General features: G+C 38.9%; 1 protein-coding gene across 1 annotated transcript; it reads left to right on the top strand.

Moving 5' to 3' along the window:
• The first annotated feature begins 73 nt into the window (after nucleotides 1-73).
• On the top strand, nucleotides 74-7,527 carry LOC309720102 (transmembrane protein 26-like). The gene is made up of 6 exons (XM_082556687.1): nucleotides 74-627; nucleotides 1,082-1,178; nucleotides 1,319-1,408; nucleotides 3,838-4,034; nucleotides 4,157-4,236; nucleotides 5,584-7,527. Exons 1-6 carry the CDS (start codon nucleotides 437-439, stop codon nucleotides 6,084-6,086), a joined length of 1,158 nt encoding a protein of 385 aa, XP_082412813.1. The 5' UTR covers nucleotides 74-436; the 3' UTR covers nucleotides 6,087-7,527.
• The last annotated feature ends 4,553 nt before the right edge of the window (nucleotides 7,528-12,080 follow it).

Below are 12,080 nucleotides of genomic sequence, written 5' to 3'. Positions count from 1 at the left end.
TGCGTGCACGCGCGCGGGGGGGGGGGGGGGGGGGCGCGAACATTTTTCATGTAAAACATAGGGGGGCCCAGCAAAAAAGAAAAAGTGAGTTACATCATGAGCTTCACATTAAACATTAGGCTACTCAGCAGCATTTACAGTCATTTAAAAAAATTGCTTTATTCCTTGGAAGCCAGAAACACCAGAATTATGACTCACAAATACACCAGCGGTTTATTAAGAAACTCAAACCAGTTCCTTTTCTGGTCTTCTACTGTTATTTCCCCTACATGGACCCATGCTTTTTCATGTTGTGCCTGAGGAACAAGGCGGGGCTTTATCCATGGGAACTTTATTTGAAAATGCATTCCCAAAGGTTTTGTTTCACTTACAGTAAAAGCCACAGTGAACACTGGAAATTGAGGTGATCACTTGTGAACTGCGTTAAGCCACCGACATGGCGCTGACTAAATTAATGAGTGCGATCCTCACCAGAGCGCTGTTTATTTTAGTTGCTGTCATCGGAGTGTTGAGGGTGGCATCGGTTAAGAAGGATAACAATTACTTGTTTCTGGCTTTTCTTTTGTTGCCGCTTGTTGTTGAAATGATAGTAACACTGAAGATGCGAAAAGGACAGGATTATAAATGGTAAGATAAAGGAGCATGCATGCAAGTGATGGTAAAAACAAAAGTGGTGTAATATTGTAATTATATTATCCTTAAGTATTCATTAGGCTACTTAATCCCTGAAGCTACTCATATTACTTTCAAACTCATCTCCGCTCTATCGTTTGCACTTTCCCCCTCTAATAGACAGTATAACAGTATAATGCATGATTAAATTATGCATTTTCATCTTTTCCTAGTCTTTATCTCGACCCCGGTGTACCTTACATGCATATTTAAGTAGTTTGTACCTTTGCTGCTACTATATTGATAAGCTGGGAAGCTAATAGTTAAACTGTCCCGAATGGTGGTACGATACCCCTTGACTTTTATTACTTCAAGTTAATCTCTTCAGTCTTCCTGCATGCTTGAAGTAAACATGCTTATCACTTTTCTTTTTTTAAAACATTTTTGAATGCCTTTGGTTGTCTTGTAGGTTTTCCCCTCCTATCTTTCTCTTCCTCATTACTATTATTCCCTCGATCTGGATTCTGGAGATACAACACCAGCAAGACAAAGCCAGCGATCTAGAGGTACCCCATGTACATTTATTGACCGATTCTATCAAATGTCACATCTGCTATTAATGTTAAGGTTTATAAGATTTAATTACAATAAAACAACAAATACCCCGTGAAATTCACTCACAAAAGCTTCTTTAAATTGTTTTCAGTGCAATAAACTAGATTCTATAGAAACTTTGCAAAGACTGTGGAATCGAAGCACCGAGCAGGGAAACACCACAAACCAGAATTTACTTAAGGTAAGAGTGACTGAATTGTTAAGTTATGGTTCTGTGACAGAAATAAAGAGAGAAAAAAGAAAGAAACTGTGAATGAATGAAATGAGAAAGATCACTGTGCCATGTGAAGTGCTGTAAATACAAGAATGAGCTCAAATGGGACAAGCAATGAGCAAATACAGACTTGCCAGGAATTTATTTCGTTATCCATGTCTAATCAGAGAGAACCAGTTTTTCCACTTTTTCTACCAATGTTTTGAGTGAAACTCTCTGTATTCAGCCAGGAAGGGACATATAATAATAATAATAATAATAATAATAATAATAATAATAATAATAATGGTAATGGATTGCATTTATATAGCGCTTTTCGGGCCCTCAAAGCGCTGTACAATTCCACTATTCATTCACTCTCACATTCACACACTGGTGGAGGCGAGCTACAGTTGTAACCACAGCTGCCCTGGGGCAGACTGACATAACCTTCTACAGAAATAACATCCGGTGGCGTTGTTCCTCTTCTGGTCTTTCGCTAAGAAGGCTGAACTACCACTGTAAAGGTTGTTATTTCTTTATGCTAAGACACTTAACAGCTTATTGACTGTTTCATAATGACTTCTCTTTAAGAAAGCCAGAAAGAGCAGCAGAAAAGGTTGAAGCAACTCAAGTAAAATAAAATGATTAATGATGATTTCATCATTTAGTTCTTGGAAACTGTTTAAGCAGCAGTGTGGACTGAACGCATAGTGAAACTATTTATGCTCTGATTTTTTCATTTTTCATTCATGCATTAAGATTGACTGGAAATTAATAAAATAATCCAACTGATCCACTCCACCTGTAGGAACAATGCATTTTTGTCACACTTAAAAAAAACAAAAACGAATTTATTTCAGCTACCTATCCAAAATGCGGCATCCAAATTCCAGTGCCTTTTCACTTAGTACTCTTAATAAGAAAAGTAGAAAACAGTAAAGCATAAAGTGGACAGTCTCTCTTACTTTCATCATTTCAAATATCATCAGATTGATGACAAAGACCAGAATCAGAATCAGAATCAGAATCGTGTTTATTGGCCAAGTATATGTGCAGACACATACAGGGAATTTGGTTCCAATAGATGGTGGCTCTCAAGCACAGCAATGTAAATCTCACACACACACACACACACACACACACACACACACACACACACACACACACACACACACACATGTACATAAGGTGCAGTTGCAGTCTGGCAGTGTGACAGGTCAACTGTTAAGAAGGGAGATGGCGAGGGGAAAGAAACTGTTCCTGTGTCGGGTGGTCCTGGTCTGCAGGCTTCTATACCATCTGCCAGAGGACAGCAGAAAAGTCTGTGTGCAGGGTGTGAGGGGTCTGTGATGATTTTCTCTGCCCGTTTCCTGGTTCTTGAGAGGTACAGATCCTGGATTGAGGGCAGGGGCGTGCTGATGACCCTTTCTGCTGCCCGTACAGTCCGCTGCAGTCTGCTCCTGTCCTGTTTAGTGGCTGCTCCATACCAGACTGTGATGGAGGAGCACAGGACAGACTCAATGACCGCAGTGTAGAACTGGATCAGCAGCTCCTGTGGAAGACTGTACTTCCAGTTGTCTCAGGAAGTACATCCTCTGCTGGGTCTTTTTGAGGATGGAGTTGATGTTGGTCTCCCACTTCAGGTCCTGGGAGATGGTTGTACCCAGGAACTTGAAGGTCTTCACAGTTGACACAGGGCTGTCTGATATGGTGAGGGGGGGCAGAGTTGAGGGATGTCTCCTGAAGTCCACTGTCATCTCTACAGTCTTAAGAGTGTTCAGCTCCAGATTGTGCTGACTGCACCAGAGTACCAGCCGCTCAACTTCCTGCCGGTATGCAGACTCATCACCATCTTGAATGAGGCCAATGACAGTGGTGTCATCTGCAAACTTTAGGAGTTTGACAGCCGAGTTCAAGATGCAGCATTAAGAGCTAGATAATTCACAAAGTGCCCACTAATTGGAGAAATAGGAATAATTTTTAGAAAATAAGAGCCTGGGTCTCAATATTGACGAAGAGTTTTAAAAATGTTTAGCGCAGGTTCCAAGAAAATAGACTTTTTTACTTATTTAATAAGTTTCTCCACTATTCTGTTATTTATTTTGAAAATAATAATTTAAAAAATTGTACAAAGGAACTCAGGTTCTCTTATTTACAGCAGGGTCTTATGACATATTACCTGTACTGTGTCTCAGGTTACTTATACTCAAATGCTTCTGTAGAACTGCTTTTAATTGTATGTGTGGGAAACTATCATAAACTATCATGTGGCTCACTGTTGTTTACTGAAAGGACAGAGATGAGATTAAATCCCAAATGGCTTTTTGAGTGAAGTGATTCAACCTTCTCAGAAAACCAAGTTTTCAGCATTAAACATCTTGCCATCTTTTTTCCTTTTCTTAAATACTGAGCAGAGGTTGTCCACTGTCTGCGCGAATGACTGGATCCTGGCTCTTCACCAGATCGTGCTCATCCTCCTCATTGTGGGGAAGTGGCTTCTGCCTTTGGGAGGTGGGGTCACAAAAGATGAGTTGTCTCAGCTTCTTCTAACTTTTGTTGGCACTGCAGCGGACATCCTGGAATTTACTAGTGAGACGCTGTCAGATGTAAAGTAAGGGGCTAATCGTGTTGCTTGTACGTTAAGAATGTGCTTCTCCTATCGAGACATAAGTCTGCATTTAATGTATGCAAATGCATATATAGTTCCTGATATTGGTGTCACTTTTCTTACAGAGAAAAAAATCCTGCCATGGTTTACGTCATCTTAGCTGTATGGACCTGGAGCATGTTGCAGTTTCCACTACATCTAGCAGGTCAGGTACCTTAAAATACTTGGTGTTTATTAAGGAGCTACAGCAGTGTAAGGAAGTTCCTTTCCTGTTCCCCGGTCATGAAAAAGACAAACAGTCTTAACAGTGTGTTTAGAAATTGGCTAAAAATCCAAGCCAGTCCAGTAAGTAAACAGTTAAGTACATAAGTGCAGCAAGTAAGTTGAAATTACAGCCCCCGGTGCTTTTAAATGACTAACTCAAACATTTTTACTTCCCGAGACTTAAATTAAAGGAATTAGGTAGCAGGTTATAAGTTTTCAGCTGCTTTGGTGTGGTTCCTCCTAGTGCACAACACAGCTCATGCCCCATGTGGCGAGAGTATGTAGGCAGCTGCTGTAGGATCAAGGATTGATATCACTGACTTGTCCCCACTCTCACATAAACTAAATCCAATACAACATCTCTGGGACTTTATTTTTTTGCCCATCTGATGCTACCAAGTTGCACCTCCGACTGTCTAGGAGCGCAGTAACGCCGTGGTCTCTTTAGGAGCATGTCCCAATGTTGTCAGGCATCCACAGAAGCACGTGGGGGGCCATACAAACTACTCCCTCACATTTTTAGTTGCTGCAATATAATTTCAGCAAAATAGACAAGCCTCCTCACAACATTTTTTCACTTTGATTTCTGGGGTGTCTTTGAATTCAGCCCTCTGTAGGTTTCCATTTCCATCAAACAATGTGGCATCTTTTCATTCCCATCACATTACTCAGTATATATCAGTGTAGATATCAGCATGATTTTTTTCTCATTTTGATCTGATGTGTTTTCAAAGTGTTACAGGAAATATTCAACCTTAGTTTTTGTGGTCTCGAGTCTTTATTTACTATTTGTTAATAGGTAAATGGTTATTCTAATGATAAGTATCTAACTTTAAGGATATCTTATGCTCTGGTTTGTTATTAATAATTATTATTAGCTCCCCAGGTTTCTGCTCACTGGGAACCTTCTTCCTGGTCGTAGCTAAAATACTTTTGACCTGGGTGGCTAAAAAACTTGTTAAGACTATTTCTGAATTAATGTCACCTTTATCTAAGGTTTCCTCCTGTATCATCCTCACTAAAACTTCTAACCTTTGGTTAATCCATCCACTTGTGTCCTGCATTCAGGTTCTAAATTAAAAGGAGACCTGTTATATTCAGACCATATTTGTATTCTTGGACTCTACTAGAATAGCTTGGTAAATTTCACACTTAAACAAAAAGCGAGATAAGCTGTTTTAAAAACAAACAAATAAATGTGACATCTGTCAAACTACATGCAGCTACCTGAAGGAAAGCTTCATTTTTACTGTCAATCATTTGTTTTTCCTCTTCTTATTCAACATAGTGGTGAACACCAAATCTGATGAAGAGAATGGCGGAGAAGATCAAGTTGTCCGGGAAACCTTCTTTATTAAACACAGCACTGATATTTGGAGTATCATAGAGACCCTCTTTATCCAGGATGGGCCTTTTCTGTTGGTCAGGCTGACTGTCATTATTCACTTCAGAGTCCTCCACCAGATGCTTGGTTTCTTTGCCATCAAGAACGGCCTAGTGATCACACTGAGCTTGTACAGGTTGGCCATTATATTGCTGGACTACAGACATTCCATGGGCAACAATGCAGAGGCAGTACCGATGCATGAGTCAGATGACAGACGTTGCAGCCACAGCAGCACTGAGGCAATAGCGATCCATGAGTTAGATGAGCTATGCGACAGACCTTCCAGCCACAACAGTGCAGAAGCAGTGTCGACCCATGAGTTGGATGACAGACGTTCCAGCCACAACAGTGAAGAGGCAGTGCTGACCGATGAGTTAGCTCTGGTAGATAAAGAGGAATCTTAGAGTGAGATGTATTACGCTAAACATTTAAAACCTTTTAAATTCAAATGGCAAAAACTATCACTGAAGCAGGAAAAGAAGGAAACACAACACAATGGTTTGACACAGCTACAAAGTCAGAGTGACTAAAGTCAGACTGTCAGATAAGAAGTTAGTCGACTTCTAACAGTGTGATAACTGATGTCTGGCCGACAGGAATTGAGGGCAACAAACGAAGGTGAAAGCGAGATGATGAGATATTTTTGCATGTTGTGTGAGATCGAGAGGAAGATAATAACAGACAGAAATTTTCCTGTTTTAACCCAAACAGGAAATTGAAAGTCATGCAAAAGCCCCTCTAGTGGTAGTCGGTAGGTGCTTTGTTCATTTAAGATGATTGCTCTTTACAAAATAAGGAATATGCTGTTTACAAATCAAAAAGTATTGTTACCTCAGTAGTTACATTAAATCAATGTGATATCTGTGGCTAAAACAGATGGATCATTGTCCATTTGTACATTTTTTTTAAACTAAAGATAAAATTGCACTCAGGTGATGAGCTGTGTATGAGTTGCTTTTAAAGCCTTTAAAACCGTTTTTACGGCTTTAAAATCACACAAAGTTTTTATACCTGATTTATGTGAGGATCTTCATTTAGCTGGTAAAGGAACAAAAATATATGTCATGTTTGTTGTAAATGACTATAACTCATGATATCCTGTCAAAGCTGCTCTGACCTGAATACATTTCAGTAAATGTGGCTCATTTTACTTTTTTGCTATTTCATTTATCACAAAACCAGAAACAGTGGGTTCAAAATGATTATTTTTTAGTTTTTCTGGGTGATTTGTCGCATTGCCAATATATACAAACACAAATTCAAACTTTATGAGCACAAATGCGCTACATCTACTTCTGTTGAAAATATTCATCTGAAAACTGTGTTTATTTTGTCTACATTTCTTCATTTCGTACAGTAAATCTAACCTGCAAACTGTCTACCGTCTCCCCTCTGTGGACATCAGTGTATTACCACTTTGATGATGCCATCTGTGACAGTTTTTTGTTTGAGATGTTGCATCAGAATCAGTCTTATCTGAGTTTAGAACATTTCAGCTCCCTATGAAATCACTGTGGCTGCTGTCAAACTGTCACAAGAGTTGATTTTTGTATTCACCATCTATATGCCAGCCAGTTTTCAGAGATGTCAGGAAATTTAAAATTGACATTTGCACCTGCGTCATGGCCCCACAGTGTGGTTTCCTGTTTTATTGTGAAGGTCTGTGTCTTATGTTAGTGTGTCCAGCTTCTGACAAAACAAGAGTAAAACAGTTTCTCGACTAACTCCAGCTCCAGCAAATAGTCTTTTCCTTTTCCTCTCTATGATGATTAAACTGGATAAAACTGAACAATGTTTGGAACCATAAATCTGTCATGACAATAAATACTCAGGTGTTCAAAAGGCTCAAGGAATGTGTGAAATCCTTCAAAACAGTTTATCACACCAGATTGAGTCATTTTCACCCTTCCTTAATATTTGGAAATGCTCTAAGGCAAATGAGGAAGAACGGCTGTCCAAAATCCGGTCAAATTGTAAACAAGCATTGTTTCATTATATAAATCATCTCAGATATTTATTTTACAGGGACTTTTTTTTTACAGGAGGAAGGGGAGAAGAGGTGTGCTGCAATATGAAGATGCATAAAAGTGCAGCAACATATATGCCAGTTCTTCTTTAGTTACACTGCAAGGAAGTACATTTAATTGTTAGTGTGATAAAAATCTGTGACCAAATGAAATCACATATAGTGTATTACCAAAAAAATAAAAATGTAGGACAACAATGATACACACTTCTAGTGTTCACCGTCATTCTTTTAAACAGTGTTATATTAACCTTTATTTTGGTGGCAATTATTTAGACCTGTTCATTGACAAAGACTTCATATTGGCACATGCTGCATGTATGATCTGTTGCGGAAAACATATGTTAGAGCTGAGAACTTCAAACAAGGTTATGAGAAATGTGCCAAAGCCAATGAGACTAAAACAACTTTGTGAACTTCAAACACTCCCCAGTTCTCTGAAACTCTGATGGAGAGATGGAGCCTAGCAGTCCCGGTCAAATATTGACATGATTGATTGACAGGATTTTCACAGAAATCTAACCATTGAGTGTTTCCTGACTCACTACTGTAAGAAGAAATGAATTATTTGTATATAGAAACAAACTCCAAAAAGTTGATGTTGTTTATCTGGACATCTGTGTTTTCAGTGGGAGTGACGAAATGTTTATTTAAATTATTATTTAATAATAACGAAATATAATATAATCATTAAATAATAATTCTGAATAATTCCACTTGAAGTTAAAACACAAACAAAGTGGAAAAACCATCAAGTTTTCTTGGCAGTTAAGGTGAGCTTGGCTTCCCTCTTGTGGCATTTTAGATGTATTACATCATCTTGCTCCTCTTCTGCTTCACAGCATTTTTCTCTTTACTGCCTCTTTAATTGTAACAGAAAAAGTTAACTAAACGAAATCATTTCTGGAGATCAGGACTCCCGTTAAACTGAACTAGTAAAGATTTGCAAGCTTCTTATTTTGTAAAATTAAGTTAAACCTGGTTGGCTGCTGCATTTTACGCCCACTTTCACTCCACTAATCCATTTCATTCACTGCCACTCTCTTTGTTGAAAGGTGAAAAAGACATTTATCAGGCAAATGTCATTCTCTTTGGCTGCTTGTCTCTGCCTACACTGCTTAACACTCGCTGAATGTCGGGCACGTTTCATTACCCTTGATCCAATCCAAAATCTCAAAAGGTAGGCGATTTGTGCAAATTATTTTCAAAAGGCTAGCATATATATATATATATATATATATATATATATATATATATATATATATATATATATATATATATATATATATACATTTGAAATTCACGGGAAGCTGCTTGAAATAACTGAATTTTTAAATTATGTGACTTGTGAAGTTAAACTTAATGCATTCATAGATTTTGTTAGATTATAATATTATTTTATGCCATGTTATACCCCTAATTAAAGGTTGTGAATTATTATGTAGTTTTAGTTTGCAGTATTCTCCTGAAGTAGAAGAAGCTGATAACTATTGCATTTGTTAAACTGATTTGCATTACATTAGACTGATGATTTATTGTGGATGAATGATATTGTTTTATGATGTTATAAGAAATACTGTTTGCAGAAAATCATCGCCTTATTTGTCTGATTAGAAGAGAACGGAACATACTGGAGTTTTCTGCCCCATCTCAGCAGGAGCAGATAAACGGGGAGCCAAGGTCGTAGCTTAGGCACTGTGTGAGAGAAAGCATGTGAATGTTTAGGCTTTTATGATAAGGTGGGGGCACCAGAGGCTATAAGAGTTTTATCAATGCTCCACCATTTTGAGATCTGAGGCTGTCTGCATACAGTGTCCATCTCCCACGCGTGTGACTATTAAAATCATCGTTTGACTCAACCCGGCCGGACCAGTGTTGTTATTGTGGTTTTTCCTCTTGTATCCATCCCCAATATTTGAATCCGTAACAATTTCTATTTATGCATTTGCAAAATAATTTTACCTGTGTTCAGGTTGCTGTGTATTTGTGTGTGGGTTGGCAAATGCATTTGTGAGAAGTCAAAACATGCAAATCATTGTGCAGATTTGTAAATCTTAGTTTATGTTCATGGATCATACCATATGCTTTTGTAAACATTTCTAGACTAATTTTACACCACTGAAATATGAAAAAGCACTCGCTTAGGAGGAATGACAACTGGTAGTGCAACAGCGCTTATAGAGCTATCAGTTGACACCTCACAGAACACATAACAGGCTGTTCAAAGATAGCAACACTGGAGTGGACGACAATACTCTGGTGGAATGAGCTTTAGTGTTCACAAGGATTAACTCTTCTTTTATTATCTTTAGCCTAAGGAAACATTGTTCAAAGAAAGGTGGTTTAATGTAGGTAGAGTATAATAATCCCTAGCAGCCTGTCTCCAAGGTTTACTTTACTTTTTTAGACTTTACTGTCTAGCACATGAGCACACCTGCAGAGAATCACATTATCACAGAGTCCTAGAAGTCACAACCTAAAAATAAGTAAATAAATATATAAAATATATAAGCGTGACCTCACACATCTTCTGGGTTTCTAAATTTCTTCTATTTGAGGTTTTAAAAAATTTAAAAACACAGCTCTGCCTGTGAACACAGTAGCCCCACCCACCTGACGATCAAATGTTTGTTTGTCAGGGGTAACCAATGAGAAGAAAGCTGGTGTAAAGATAGGTGGAAGCTGATATGTATAACTTAAAGTTACTAAAGACCCAGTTGATCACCAGAAAAATGTGAGGAAGTTAATGCAAAGAAATATCAGGTTCTTTTCTGGGCTACCTCCTTGCGAGTGGGCAGATGAAGACAGAGCTCGAAACAAATAAAAGCTGTGGTGCATTGGGTTGTTCCCACCTCACCTATCCCCCTCTGTTAACAGCTCAGGAAAGCATGGGACGAGGCCAAGGGTGTGTTTCTTGAGACAGCTGAACGACATACGAAACTGGCAGATTGATGGGGGACACCTGTTTTCATTTAGATCAACATGTTTGGTTGTCATCAATGACATCTCTTTACAGCCCCTATGTAATTGAAGAAATCATAACTCCATCCGCTGTCTGTCTAAAACTACCTAAATCTATGATAATTCATTCAGCATGTCATGTCTCCCAGCTGAATCCTGTCTCAGTCCTCAGTTCTCTTACCTCCATGTTTTGCTTGGCTTCTAAGTGCTTACTCTTGCTCTTGCCACTGCTTCCAGTAACCCCCTGGTGTGTCATCTTCCTCGTGGCTTTGTTGAAATTCTCCTTTGTGATTTTGAAACTCAAACTTCGGTTTAGATTTGGAATCATTTTATTTCCTCATCTGTCTGCTCACCCACTAACAGCGCTGTTCCCTGGCTTGTAATTCTCTAATAGTCATCATTCTTTCTAGATTGTAGGATGTCATGACCAGTAATATGTCAAACACTGATCATTTTATTCTACATGACAGACAAGATTGTTCTTTGTGCCAAGATAGCAAACAATGTTAGTCTGCATGAGCCTTGTACTGATTGAAGCAACTTGCATAGAGGGAATCACTGTTCTGTGATCAGTGACCAGAGCCCCTCGGCCATTTAATAAAAATAATGGATTGCATTTATATAGCGCTTTTTGGGGCCCTCAAAGAACATACTGGTGGAGGCAAGCCACAGTTGTAGCCACAGCTGCCCTGGGCAGACTGACAGAAGCGAGTCTGCCATATCGCGCTATCGGCCCCTCTGGCCAACACCAGTAGGCGGCAGGTGAAGTGTCTTGCCCAAGGACACAACAACCCAGACTGTCTGAGCAGGGGCTCGAACCGGCAACCTTCCGGTTACAAGACAAACTGACAACTCTTTGAGGCACGATCGCCCCATTTCTGTCATTATCATTTCAACAAAGCTGAAAACAGCTGAATTTTGAATACTATGCTCACATAAAAATGCAGGGTCACACCAGGCCTAGGGTGCGATGTTGGATGGCCTTTCTGTCTCAGTCCACAGAAGACAGTTTGTTTCCATTTACTCGCTCACAGAAAAAAAAAAACCTGCTGTTGTGAAGAGGAAAGCCTGCTGATACAAATTCATTTAATTTAGTTTCAGTGATTTGTAATTGCTCAGAGTTGACTTAAGACTTAAGATGCGTGGAAAAAAGGAAGCTGCCTCGTGATTAACAGAGACTAATGGGTTTTGAAGAAATAGAACTAAGTTAATTTTTTTCCTTCCTCTTTCGTCTTCTGTAAAATTCTCACTGTGATTTCACGTGATGATGACTGAAGTATGATGACAGACAATTTGGAACAAAGACAGGAAAAGTCTGGCTGTTCTCCAGGGTCACAGACCTTTTTACCGTTTCCTCTGTGCAAAGCTGATAGGCCAGATAAATATGAATAGAAATCAACCTAGCACACAG

Source organism: Aulonocara stuartgranti (assembly GCF_965226115.1).
Source record: "Aulonocara stuartgranti genome assembly, chromosome: 13".
Lineage (NCBI taxonomy): Eukaryota > Metazoa > Chordata > Actinopteri > Cichliformes > Cichlidae > Aulonocara > Aulonocara stuartgranti.
Note: the sequence above shows the minus strand (reverse complement) of the source record. Positions and strands in the feature narration are given on the sequence as shown.